The sequence below is a fragment of the Dama dama genome, chromosome 13 (assembly GCF_033118175.1).
Source record: "Dama dama isolate Ldn47 chromosome 13, ASM3311817v1, whole genome shotgun sequence".
Taxonomy (NCBI): domain Eukaryota; kingdom Metazoa; phylum Chordata; class Mammalia; order Artiodactyla; family Cervidae; genus Dama; species Dama dama.
Window position 1 is genome coordinate 16,611,465 of NC_083693.1, and position 14,507 is coordinate 16,625,971.

Genomic DNA, 14,507 nt, shown 5'->3' on the forward strand with positions numbered 1-14,507 from the left:
TGGGTCTTCTCCTGGGTTTTCTATACAACTCTGTCCTTGTTCTTACCATTCTTCCTCTGCTTTACTCCCTTAGGCTGTGCACCTTCTACCTGCTCTTTTGCTATTCCAGCTATCTATTGCTATATCACATCCCAAGACGTGTGTGTGTGTGTGTGTGTGTGTGTGTGTGTGTGTGTGTGTGTGAAGTCGCTTCAGTCATGTTGGATTCCTTGCAGCCCTATGGACTGTAGCCTGCCAGGCTCCTCTGTCCATGGGATTCCCCAGGCACGAATGCTGGAGTGGGCTGCCATACCCTCCTCCAAGGGATCTTCCCGACCCAAGGACTGAACCCTCATCTATTATGTCTCCTACACTGGCAGGCAGGTTCTTTATGACTAGTGCCACCTGGGTAGGCAGTCTTAGAGCAAGACTTAGTGGTGTAAAACAAAAGGTCATTAATTTCGCTCATGAACCCACAGCCTGTGCAGAGCTCAGTGGGGTCTGGTCCTCTACTCCATACAGCACCAGCTGGGCTCAGCAGGTGTGGAGCATCCGCTGCCAGGGTGGCAGAGTTCTGCAGCTGACTGACTGATGCTGTCGTCAGCTCATTTCCGTGGAGGCCTCTGTGGGGCTGCTTAGGCTTCCTCCTGAAACCATGGTTAAGCTATTAGTCTTCTGGGGCTGCTGTGGCAAAATACCACAGACTGGGTGGCTTCAACCAGGAAAGTTTATTTTCTCACAGTTCTGGAGCCTAGAAGTCTAAGGTCAAGGTGCTGAAAGGGTTGATTTTATTCCGCGCCCTCGCTCCATGCCTTGCTGATTCCTGCCTGCCGTGTCCTCACAAGGTCTTTCTCTGTGTGTGCCCACTTCTCGTGTCTCCTCTTCTTATAAGGACACCAGTATATTAGATGAGGCCCCCATTGTGACGGCCTCATTTTAACTTCTTCACCCCTTCAAAGTTCATCTGTCCAAATGCAGTTATATTCTGGAGTACTTAGGACTCCAGCAAATGAATCTGGGGGTGGGAGACACCTTTCAGCTCATTGCAAGTTCCAAGAGTGAGTACCTAAGGGGAGACAGAGAGTAGGAGCTGCCAGTTCTCTAAGGCCTGGGCCCAAAAAGTGGTGCTGCCTCACCACCTCCACGTTAGTTTAACCAACAGTCATAAACCCAGATTCAAAGAAAAGGGACATAGACCACCATCTCTGGATGGAAGGAGTGTCAAAGAATTTCGGAGCTGTATTTTAAAACCACCAGCCTTTCTTTGAGAATAGTGTTGCTGTAAGCTGACCTGGAGCTAGAATCCACACCATTCACTATTCTCTTTGTCCTGGCAATGGATGAAAATGTGCTTCTTACTCCTTTAACAAAACCTGTTTGCAAAGTCCTGCTGACCTCATTGGCTGTGCTAATATCCCAGCTACTAAAGAAGATGTTTGAATTGAGAACTAGAGGGTGTTATTTGAAAACTACCACCACTGGCCCACTTGTATCTGAATATGTAGGAGCTGGTCATTTATGGGCAGCTTCTTTATTCCATAACATTTTCCACTATTTACTATAAACTTAAATGTACTATAAATTTTACTGTTTTTTATGTATATTGTCTATTTCACCCAACCAGATAATTACCCTGCCACCAAAAACATATCTTTGTACCATAAACTTAAATGTACTGTAAATTTTACCTTTTTTTTTTAATGTATATTGTCTATTTCACCCAACCAGAAGAATACCCTGCCACCCAAATCAGATCTTACTTTTGTTCTCTGATGTATCACACATATTTAAAACCATGCCTGGCCCATAATCATCACTCTATAAAAGTACACATTGATTTTGTACTTTGTTGTCTAACTAGTGGGCCTGTTTTTCCTTCCTTCAGTACAAAAAGGCTCTCCACGAGCTCGTGCACTGCATGGCTCTGACGAGGATCTGCTATGGTGATTCCCACTGGAAGCTGGCCGAGGCACATGTTAACCTGGCTAAGGGTTATCTTCAGCTGAAAGGTGAGTCTGCCTCAGCCTGCGGAGGGTCAGCCAGTTGGTTTCTGCTTTTTTCCAAGACTTGGCTTAACTTTAGGAGGGTCAGGTTTTCTTGGATGTTCTCCTCTCCACACGTTGAGAAGCCATTTCCTTTCACAGTCCATACGATTTTCTAATATAATAGGTAAAAAAGAGAAGATTTTAGAACTGCAGAGCTTTATTTTTTATGATCTTAAAAACAGTTCTTAGGAGAAAATTGATTTGTTAGCTTTGAAGGCGTTGTAGAAATGGCCTAGAGTCTAGAGTCAGAGCCTAAAATAGAATCCATTCATATATGTATTGATGGAAAATCTCTTGCCTGTGAGACCAAACCCCTCTCCCCAAAATAAAAGGCTAAATCAAGCTGGCAGTAACCAAAAGATAACTTGTTGATCCATACACCTTAAAAATCCAAGGGTAGGTCTTACTGTAGACTTAGCCAGATCCACGTTTTCAAACAACACCATCAGATTTCTGTTCCTCTCTTTCTCCAGCACTTGACTCTGATTTCCTCTCTATAGGCTGCATTCTTAGCCCAACTTTGCCCACATGGTGGCAGCAAGGTTGCCAGCAGCTTCAGGTTTCCCTCCTCAGCGCTCCCAGGATAAAAAAGAATACATCTTGCTCAGGGCTGGTGCACTGGGAAGACCCAGAGGGATAGGGAGGGAGGCGGGAGGGGGGATCAGGATGGGGAACACATGTAAATCCATGGCTGATTCATGTCAATGTATGGCAAAAGCCACTACAATATTGTAAAGTAATTAGCCTCCAACTAGTAAAAATAAATGAAAAAAAAAAAAAAGAATGCATCTTTACCAAAATCTCACAGTTTGGGGATTTTTATTGGGCTGACTTGGGTTGTATGCCAAAGATAAGAACTAGTCCAAGGAAATGGCAACCCCCACCCCAGTATTCTTGCCTGGAGAATCCTGTGGGCAGAGGAGCCTGGTGGGCTGAAGTCCATGGGCTTGCCAAAAGTCGGACATGACCTGGCAATTGAACATACACATGTGGTCTGATTGGTAAGACCTGACTTTGCTTCCATTGGATCCTGGGGCAGAGGCTGGCCTTGGCTAAATCACATGGACTGAGTGTGTAGGGGCATCCTCAAAAGAAAACAGGACAAGGGAGAATGGATGCAGAGAAGGCACAACCATAAACTGGCAACCTCGGACAAGATGTACAAGAGCACGTCTCCGTACTCTGTCCCTTCAACGAAAAGAGATGATATTGATAACGATGCTGCTATCTTCCCAGCATCATTGATTGGCCCAATGAATGAATAAATTAATTGAAGTGAAAAACACCGCAATGCTATGCATAAAACTGCCACCCAATAAATTTTGCCGAACCTGACTATAGACTGGTCCTACCTGTTAGATCAAAGGCTATTAGAGCCAGAGGGGACCTTGGAGATCATCTAGTTCAAACCACACCCCTATGCCCCCTATTTTCCAGATTCAGAGGAAACAACTAGTTTGATTTGAAACAGGCTGCCCCAGGTCAGACTGTTAATAGATAGCTGCTCCGAGACTCAGATCTAGGATTTTGGTTGCCAGTGCCAATGTCCTGGCATCTAGGATTTTAAATGACGTTTAAAATCACCACATTCTGCTACCTTTCTGCATTATGGACTTTTTTTACTCAAATTAAAATAAAAGCAGTATCTACTAATTACTGAGGTCTCATTGAGTGCCAGGCACCATGCTATTTTCCACATATAATTTCCCTTAGACATCACCAGGTGGCGCTAATGGTAAAGAACCTGAATGCCAATGCAGGAGACTTAAAAGGCGTGGGTTCAATCTCTGGATCCGGAAGATCCCCTGGAGGAGGGCATGGCAGTCCACTTCAGTATTCTTGCTTAGAATCCCACAGACAGAGGAGCCTGATGGGCTACAGTCCATGGGGTCGCAAAGAGTCAGACACGACTGAAGTGAGTTAACACACGCACACACACACGCACGCGCACACACACACACTTCACTACTGTGCTATGAGGCAGGTAATGTTATTATCTCTGTCTACAGTCCAGAAAGATAAGGCCAAAATTTCTGGGTAAGTGATGGAGCAGGAAATCCTTTCTGGGCAATGTGATTTCAGAACTAGCGTTCTTGAACCTCAACCCATGCTGCTTCCAGTAGGCTGAGTTCAAGTTCCTTGAAGAAATAGACAAGTGGTTGTCTGAGGAGGTCTTAAAAATAGCTGGGAAAAGTAGAGAAGCTAAAAGCAAAGGAGAAAAGGAACTATAAACCCATTTGAACGCAGAATTCCAAAGAAGAGCAAGGAGATAAGAAAGCCTTCCTCAGTGATCAGTGCAAAGAAAGAGAGGAAAACAATAGAATGGGAAAGACTAGAGATCTCTTCAAGAAAATTAGAAATACCAAGGGAATATTTCATGCCAAGATGAGCACAATAAAGGACAGAAATGGTATGGACCTAACAGAAGCAGAAGATGTGAAGAAGAGGTGGCAAGAATACACAGAACTATACAAAAAAGATCTTCATGACACAGATAACCGTGATGGTGTGATCACTCACCTGGAGCCAGACATCCTGGAATGCAAAGTCTAGTGAGTCTTAGGAAGCATCATTATAAACAAAGCTAGTGATGGAATTCCAGTTGAACTATTTCAAATCCTAAAAGATGATGCTGTTAAGTGCTGCACCCAATATGCCAGCAAATTTGGAAAACTCAGCAGTGGCCACAGGACTGGAAAAGGTCAGTTTTCATTCCAATCCCAAAGAAAGGCAATGCCAAAGAATGCTCAAACTACTGCACAATTGTCCTCATCTCACACGTTAGCAAAGCAATACTCAAAATTCTCCAAGTGTGGCTTCAAGAGTATGTGAACCGTGAACTTCCAGATGTTCAAGCTGGATTTAGAAAAGGCAGAGGAACCGGAGATCAAATTGCCAGCATCCATTGGATCATCAAAAAAGCAAGAGTTCCAAAAAAAATCTACTTCTGCTTTATTGACTGTGCCAAAGCCTTTGACTGTGTGGATCACAACAAACTGTGGAAAATTCTTCAAGAGATGGAAATACCAGACCACCTTACCTGCCTCCTGAGAAATCTGTATGCAGGTCAAGAAGCAACAGTTAACACTGGACATGGAACAACAGACTGGTTCCAAATCAGGAAGGGCATACGTCAAGGCTGTATATTGTCACCTGCTTATTTAACTTATATTCAAAGTACATCATGCTAAATGCTGGACTGGATGAAGCACAAGCTGGAATCAAGATTGCTGGGAGAAATATCAATCACCTCAGATACACAGATGACACCACCTTTATGGCAGAAAGCGAAGAGGAACTAAAGAGCCTCTTGATGAAAGTGAAAGAGGAGAGTGAAAAAGTTGGCTTAAAACTCAACATTCAGAAAAGTAAGATCATGGCATCCGGTCCCATCACTTCATGGCAAATAGATGGGGAAACAATGGAAACAGTGACAGACTTTATATTTTGGGGCTCCAAAATCACTGCAGATGGTGACTGCAGCCATGAAATTAAAAGATGCTTGCTTCTTGGAAGAAAAGTTATGACCAACCTAGACAGCATATTAAAAAGCAGAGACATTACTTTGCCGACAAAGATCCATCTAGTCAAAGCTATGGTTTTTCCAATAGTCATGTATGGATGTGAGAGTTGGATCATAAAGAAAGCTGAGCAACGATGAATGGATGCTTTTGGACTGTCGTATTGGAGAAGTCTCTTGAGAGTCCCTTGGACTGCAAGGAGATCCAACCAGTCCATCCTAAAGGAGATCAGTCCTTGGTGTTCATTGGAAGGACTGATGCTGAAGCTGAAACTCCAATACTTGGCCACCTAATGCGAAGAACTGACTCATTTGAAAAGACCCTGATGCTGGGAAAGATTGAAGGCGGGCAGAGAAGGGGATGACAGAGGATAAGACGGTTGGATGGCATCACCAACTCGATGGATATGAGTTTGAGTAAGCTCCGGGAGTTGGTGATGGACAGGGAGTCCTGGCGTGCTGCAGTCCATGGCTTCACAAAGAGTCAGACATGACTGAGCGACTGAACTGAACTGATCATGTCTTTTATAATATTGCATATGTTATTGGCACTAATAAATTTCTGGTAGGTTGATTATGTGCTTTTTAAAAAAAAATAAGACAAGATTCTGTAAGTGCTCCTACAAAAATAGCATACCCTGGATTTTTTTTTTTTGCCTTTATTTTTTATTTCTTGTTTTTTTTTTTTAATTTTTTAATTGAAGGATAATTACTTTACACAATTTTGTATTTTTCTGCCATACATCAACAAGAATCAGCCATAGGTACACCCATGTCCCCTCCCTCCCAGGTCTCCCTCCCATCTCCCTCCCCCTCCCACCCTTCAGCCTGTCACAGAGCCCCTGTTTGAGTTCCCTGATTGATGCAGCAAATGCATACCCTGGAGGATTTTCTCCATCAGGAAATCTATTCTGTTTTATAGACATAGGAACAGAATGAACTTCACATTTTGACAGCTTTTTTTTTCTTTTTAGAGAGAGATTGAAGATACAATTCCATGTAATGAAGAATGTAAGACCAGGAGTATTGGGATATGAGTGGAGGGGTGTGTTGTTGTAGGGAAGAAGGTGAGGGTATGGGAAAGCAAAAAGCCCTAATACCCCTAATATCACCCTTTCATCAGATGACTATGCCAGTGGAAGGACACTAGAACCTGCTGGGAGTTAGTTCTTGGTAGTAACTAATTTTTAAACTTCATTTCTTTACCACATAGAAATAAGAGATTTAGCACATTAGCAGCCCCTTATCTCATTGGAATTATTTGTCAGTCTTGGTAGATATCATCACATGTGTATTATGTTAAAGCAACTTTAAAGTTATGATTATGGATGGATGAGCAGAAGATTCAGAATTTTTAGTATTCCGTTAAGATTGGTGTCACAAAGCCAGGATTAACATTTATGAAAATTTTATTTCCTTCCCAGAATGCTGTAGTCTTTGTAAATTCCTTTTGTTTTTTATAATTATTTATAACATTTTATATCTGATATTGGTGAAGTTTCAGAGCTGTTCAGTTTCTGCTTATCCTGTTGATTTCCAAAAAAAAACATTTGGGGGAAAAATGTTTGTCTTGAGTACTTCCAGTGATCGTTTCTTCCAGTGATGATGGTTTGCAGACTGCCCTGATACCTCTGTATGTGCCCCTGGAAGATATGTGAAGTCACCCCCCTGGCCAGAATCAACTGTATTCCTGTCCAACTGAAGTGAAAGAGAAACTGAGACTTCCTTTTTTTTTTTTTTTTTTTTGTCCACAGGAATGTCACTACAAGCAAAACAACATGCAGAAAAAGCCAAAGAAATCCTCACCAACTCCATTGTGCCTCCATACAATGACAATACAGATGTTTTCAAGTGTTCGGTTGAGCTGTTCCATACCTTGGGGCAAGCCTTACTCTCCCTTCAGAAGTATCCTTTTGCCTCTAATCTTTACAGGTAGAAATACCATTCATAATACTTGCATTTAATTTTTAAGGCCAAATCAAAAGTTGACAGGTGGCTCACGAAGGGTGATGGGCAGTATGAGAGCCAAGGACGTCCAGGAGCTGGGGCCCCAGAGTGCAGCACCAGATATAAAGTTTTCTGAACACAACTCAGGTTCAAGGAAGCTTCAAAGAATTTGACAAAGGCAGAGATACTCTCAAAGGAGATGCTCCAGGGTGGAAAGATCATAAAAGAAGAATGGATGGAAATTCAAGCACGGATCAAATTGTCATTTGCGCAGTAAGTTTCCAGTTTAGGACCTTCTGTATACGTGATTGCTGGAGGTTCTTTGCCAGAAGATGCTCTCTTCAGACAGGAGGAGCTTCTCCATGACATTGCCGTGGCTTCTCTACAGCCATTTTCCAGCAGTAAAAGGGGGGAGACCACAGTCGTGTCAGAGCAGCCACGACCAAGGCTTACACCAAGCCACGTGGTGCTCGTCACTACGTGTGTGGCACTCCCACACCCGCCCGGCTCCTAGAGTCCTGCTGTCATCCTCCTGGTTTCTGTTTCTTGCCTGCTCTCCCCGCCCCGCTCCTCACGCTCCTGTTCCCTCCCCTTCCCCAGCCCCATTTTCCTTTCCTCCCGCACTGTTCTAGTCTAAGCTGTTTCAGTGTGTTGATCTTATGATTAGGGCCTCAAAGGAGAAAGATGTCAGAGATATCTGAATCCATGAGAATGAGAGGATTGTTCCCTGTTCTCCTTAACCCCACCCCACATTCACCAAGTAAACCCCCGTGGAGGAGAGAAAATGCTTGGAGCCTGGGGAAGGAGCCTTGGGTAGGCAGCTCATCTCTCCCTCTCCAAAGACCAACCCCAAGCCAATCCTGAGAGCAGTGGGGTGACAGGATTTGCACATTCTGAAAGGGTGTGTTTGTGGGAAGAAGAGGGCAGAGAAAGGTCTGTCCTAGAAGAAGCACAGAATCCCTAGCAGACCTACGTGGGGACGCTTAACCCAAGCTGGAAGTCACTGTAACTGAATAATCAGACTGCTTGATTCCCAAGAGACCTCAGGGACCCAGTGGACTCACTTTTTTTTTTTTTTCCACTTATTTTTATTGGTTGGAGGCTAGTTACTTTACAGTATTGTAGTGGTTTTTGCCATACATTGACATGAATCAGCCATGGATTTACATGTATTCCCTATCCTGAACCCTCCTCCCACCTCCCTCCCATCCCATCCCTCTGGGTGATCCTGGTGCACCAGCCCTGCGCACTTGTCTCATGCATCCAACCTGGACTGGCCATCTGTTTCACCCTTGACAGTATACTTGTTTCAATGCTATTCTCTCAGATCATCCCACCCTCGCCTTCTCCCGTAGAGTCCAAAATTCTGTTCTATACATCTGTGTCTCTTTTTCTGTCTTGCATATAGGGTTCAGTAAACTAACGCATATATATGGAATTTAGAAAGATGGTAACAATAACCCTATATGGACTCACTTTTAAGAAGGAAAGGGCCCTGAAAGAGCACACCTACTGCTTCCATATGAATGGAAGCTGGAAGGACTAACTTCGACTTGTGCTTTTAAAGACATTTTTATGATCATAAGTCTACTCTTGTTCATTTATTTGGGAGTGTTTTTGGATACAGAGGATTCATCAGTCCATGCGAACTTTTGGCATCCTTTTTTAAACTGAGTTTTTTCCTTCCATTATTCTCATTCTGCTCCTTATTCTGTCTCATACATATCTTAGATACCTTTTTTTTCTTTTTTAAGATTTTTTTGATGTGGACCATTTTTAAAGTCTTTGTTGAATTTGTTGCAATATTGGTTTCTGTTTTATGTTTTAGTTTTTTTATCTGAAGGCATGTGGGATTTTAGGTCCCCTCCCAGGGATCAAACCCTCACCCCCTGCATTGGAAGGTGGCATATTAACCACTGGACCACCAGGGAAGTCCCTCATAAACACCTCTTAAATGATGACCTGTGTCTTTAAATCTTTGTCTCTGAATAATAAGTAGTATTGTTTTCTGCATTTATACATTTTAGGTCTGTGTACACTTGTCGCGTGTGTTTCACTGTTTCTCGCTTTTATCCACCTGGCGCTGCTTTCAGCTGCTGCCTGTTCAGGGCTGCGTCCTGCCTGCCATGCCCCATAGGGTGCGCCTGCTCTCCTATGCATGTCCGTCCTGCTAGCCGTGGTATTCAGCTCGTCCCCAGCTCCCGCAGTGGTGCTGCCGTGAATATCCTTGTGCCGCTCCCCTTAGGCGTCTCAGGGAGACTTTCCTGAGGCTTATGCTCCAGGGATAGGATTGAGTGGTCACAGGGAACACTCGGACTTCAGTCACCACACTCGCCAATTGCTGCACCCACCTACACACCCACTTGCAGGGCACACGGGCTCCTGTTTTCTCATATCCCTGACAATCTTTGGCATAGTTGGTCTTTCTAACCTTTGTCACCGTGATGCATGTAAAAGTGAAAGTCACTCAGTCATGTCCAACTCTTTGCAACCCCATGGACTATACAGTCCATGGAATTCGCCAGGCCAGAATACTGGAATGGGTAGCCTTTCCCTTCTCCAGGGGATCTTCCCAACCCAGGAATTGAACCCAGGTCTCCCACATTGCAGGCAGATTCTTTACCAGCACTTGTTAATTCTATTTATGTATCTCTTATTAGTGAGTTTGAGTACCTCTTCACATACAGTTTAGCCATTCGGGTTCCCCTCCTATGAACAGCCTGTTAGCATTCTTTCTGGTTTTTCTTTTGGGACTTCATGTACTTTTTTATTGATAACTGAGATTTTCTGGTGTATTATAAATTAGTAATACTACAAACATTTTCTTGTATCTATTGCTCACTTATTAATTTTGTCTATGATGTTCTTTATGGTGTGAAACTTAAGTTTTCTAGAGTCAAATCCATTAATTTTTAACCTGATTTATTTAGAGGTTTATTTAGAAAATCTTTCCCACCAAAATACCAAAGATATTCTCCAAAATGTCTCTGTAAGTCTTGCTTTAACCTATCCCACATGTTTTAACATGGAACACTATCTCTCACATCAAGTCTTAATAAGTCCATAACTTAAGCCTATAATTAGTCTTTAATCCAAGGATTATTAAAATGATGTGTGTTCTAGTTTGCAGATAGATGGGTTTTTTTCCCAAGATATTCTGGTGTTATTGATTTCTAATTTTACTGCATTGTGGGCAGAAACATATTTGTATAGGATCAACTCTTTGAAATTTACTGAAGCTTCTTTGTGACCTAGTCCATAATCAATTTTTGTGAATGTTCCAAGTGTGCTACAAAGGGAAGCCTGTATTCTTTACTTGTTGTGTTTAAGGTTCTAATAACTCCATATTATGGTAACTTTATTAATTCTGTTACTCAAATTTATATTTTTTTATCTTTTGCCCATTTGATACATTAGTTCTTAAGGTAAGTGTTGTTAAATTTTGAACTATAATTATTGATCCATCTATAGCTTTCCATGGTTCTGCCAGTCATTGTTTTATATATTCTAATATATTCTGTTGGGTGGGAGGAGAGTTAAACACCCTATCTTCTTAATCTGTTATTTTATTTGTCAGTATATATCACTCTTCTTTGTTCCCTATCTATTTTGGCTGATATTAAAATTGACACTCTAGCTTTCAGGTATCAATTTTCCTATATTATCTTTTTCTATCTCTTAATTTTCAGTCTTCATATTTTTTGTTTAATTATTGATATATTTGAGTTTTTTAATTTCCTTTTGCCTACCAGTTTTATGTTCCTTTCTTTCTCCTTTCTTGCCTTCTTTAGTTTAGTCAAATATTTTTGTCATTCCACTTCCCTATCTTTTAACTGGTGAGTTATACATTATATTATTTTTTTCTTCTAGTGATTACCATAGAATTTTTTGCTTGTATCCCTGGTATATTACACTCTAATATAATTAGTCAATTAAATACTTTCTAGATAATATAAGCAACTTCAATTCAGTTCAGTCGCTCAGTCGTGTCCAACTCTTTACAACCCCATGGATTGCATCATGTCAGGCTTCCTGTCCATCACCAAATCCCAGAGCTTGCTCAAACTCAAGTCCATTGAGTTGGTGATGCCGTCCAACCAGCTCATCCTCTGTTGTCCCCTTCTCTTCCTGCCTTCAATCTTTCATAGCATCAGGGTCTTTTCTAATGAGCTGGCTCTGATCACATCAGGTGGCCGAAGTATTGGAGCTTCAACTTCAGCATCAGTCCTTTCAATGAATATTCAGGACTGATTTCCTTTAGGATGGACTGGTTGGATCTCCTTGCAGTCCGAAGCACTCTCAAGAGTCTTCTCCAACACTACAGCTCAAAAGCATCAATTGTTTGGCCCACAGCTTTCTTTATAGTCCAACCCTCACTTCCATACCTGACTATTGGAAAAATCATAACTTTGACTATACAAACCTTTGTCGGTAAAGTAACGTCTCTGCTTTTTAATATGCTTTCTAGGTTGGTCATAGTTTTTCTTCCAGGGAGCAAGCTTCTTTTAATTTCATGGCTGCAATCACCATCTGCAGTGATTTTGGAGCCTGAGAAAATAAAGTCTGTCACTGATTCCATTGCTTCCCCATCTACTTGCCGTGAATGGTATGGGACCCATTCATGTGAGTGATGGGACTGGATGCCATGATCTTCTTTTTTTGAATGTTGAGTTTTAAGCCAACTTTTTCATTCTCCTCTTTCACGTTCATCAAGAGGCTCTTTAGTTTCTCTTCGCTTTCTGCCATAAGGGTGGTGTCATCTGTGTATCTGAGGTTATTGATATTTCTCCTGGCAATCTTGATTCCAGCTTGTACTTCATCCAGTCAGGCATTTCCCATGATATACTCAGCATATAAGTTAAATAAGCAGGTGACAATATACAGCCTTGACTTACTTCTTTCCCAATTTGGATCCAGTCTGTATTCCATGTCCAGTTCTAACTGTTGCTTCTTGACCAGCATGCAGATTTCTCAGGAGGCAGGTAAGTTGGTCTGATATTCCCATCTCTTGAAGAATTTTCCACAGTTTGTTGTGGTCCACACAGTCAAAGGCTTTAGCGTGGTCAGTGAAGGAGAAGTAAATGTTTTTCTGGAATTCTCTTGCTTTTTCTACAATCCAGTGGATGTTGGCAATTTGATCTCTGGTTCCTCTGCCTTTTCTAAATCCTGCTTGAATATCTGGAAGTTCTCGGTTCACATACTGTTGAAGCCTAGCTTGGAGAATTTTGAGCATCACTTTGCTAGCGTGTGAGATGAGTGCAATTGTGCGGTAGTTTGAGCGTTCTTAAGTAAGGAACTTAAGTATGTTAATTCTCTCTTCCCTTCTGTGTGTGCTTAGTCGCTCAGTCGTATCCAGCTCTTTGCGATCCCAGGGACCGTTGCACACAAGGCACCTCTGTCCATGGGGATTCTCCAGGCCAGAATACTGGAGTCAGTTGCCATACCCTCCTCCAGGGCATCTTCCCAGCCTAAGGGTCGAACCCAGGTCTTCCGAGTTGCATGTGGATTCTTTACCATCTGAGCCACCAGGGAAGTCCGTCTTCCCATCTGCTTGATGCTATATTATTCTGTACTTAAATCAGCATATCTTTCATACCATAGACAAGAACAAAGAGAAAGAAGTTATTTGTAATATTTATAATTGACAAAGGGCTTATAACTAGAATCTGTACAAAACTCCTGTATGGCAATAAAACAAAGACAAATAACTGAATAGAAATGTGGGCAAGACACTTTTTTTTTTTTTTCGCTGCGCCAAGCAGCTTGTGGGATCTTAGTTCCCCGTCCAGGTATTGAACTACGGCAGTGAAGGTGCCAAGTCCTAACCATTGGACTGCCAGGGAACTCCCGGGCAATAGACTTTCCACAAAAAAGGATACCCACATAGCTATTAAACGTATTAAACCTATTACATGACATTCCTCTCATTAGTCACCAGGGAAATAAAAATTAAACTCACAGGATACTACTACATTTCCACTAATATTGCTAAAAATTTTAAAAGACCCATAACATCGTGTTGGCAAGTATACCGTGCTCTCATGTGTTTCTCATATGTGGTTGTTTAGAGTATATTTGGTATAGCTATTTTAGAAAACTGTTAGCTTTATTACTACATTTTTTTAATCATTTATTTTTAACTGAAGGATAATTGCCTTCCAGTATTGTGTTGGTTTCTGCCATACACCAACAGGAAACAGCCATAGGTATACATACGCCCCCTCCCTCCTGAACCTGTTTCCTTACCCACCCCTCTAGGCTGTTACCAAGCTCAGTTTGAGTCCCCTGAGCCACACAGCAAATTCCCATTGGCTAGCTATTTTACATATGGTAATATATGTTTCCATGTTACTCTGCCCATACTTAATACTCTCTGACCCAGCAGTATCACTTCCAAACATACGCCCAACAGAAATGCAGACGTATGTTCACCAAAAGACATAGCCAAGAATGTCCAAAGCGGCACTATTTGTAATAGCCAAGAATTAGGAACAATTCAGATGTTCCTCAGCAGTAGAGTAGATAAGATTGTGATCTGTTCATAGAAAGAAAATGATCAGACTACTCCTATGCTTAATATGTTGGGTGACTCCCACAAACATGATATTTATGAAATAACCGAGACTGAAATGAATTCATACTGTATGATTCCATTTACCTAACAGGAGGAAGAGAGTAGTAACTGGGAGGGCTACCAGTCCAGAATTTCTTCCTGCCCAGAAATAGGTGTTCTGTCTTACATTGTAAAACAGGTAATATACAGATATGAGGACCAAGATCTGATATTTGTTGAGACCTGACTAATGTTATTCGTAATTAATATGAAGCACTTGCTACAGAATTGAGTAAATTATCCTCTGACAAAATCCACTGCCTCTTGAACACTTTCCAGTTAAACTGGCAGTACCAAACCTTGTCAGCAGATGGCAGGCCTTGTACGCGTATGTGCTGAATACCTGAGGAGATCTAATGTTCCAAGATGTCCTCCGAAGTTACTGTATTTAAGGGGAGTTGTT

At 42.0% G+C, this 14,507-nt stretch overlaps 1 protein-coding gene across 9 annotated transcripts in view; it reads left to right on the forward strand.

The window, feature by feature from the left end:
* TTC23 (tetratricopeptide repeat domain 23) overlaps positions 1 to 14,507 on the forward strand; it is a 148,644-nt gene that overhangs the window by 53,125 nt on the left and 81,012 nt on the right. For 8 of the 9 annotated variants that reach the window (XM_061158602.1, XM_061158605.1, XM_061158606.1 and 5 more), the window contains 3 exons: positions 1,865 to 1,988; positions 7,299 to 7,449; positions 7,639 to 7,764. In XM_061158602.1, the coding sequence (XP_061014585.1) occupies positions 1,865 to 1,988; positions 7,299 to 7,449; positions 7,639 to 7,764 (401 nt within the window). Of the gene's footprint in view, positions 1 to 1,864; positions 1,989 to 7,298; positions 7,477 to 7,638; positions 7,765 to 14,507 lie in introns of all 9 variants that reach the window. The other variant, XM_061158609.1, reaches the window with a different exon arrangement.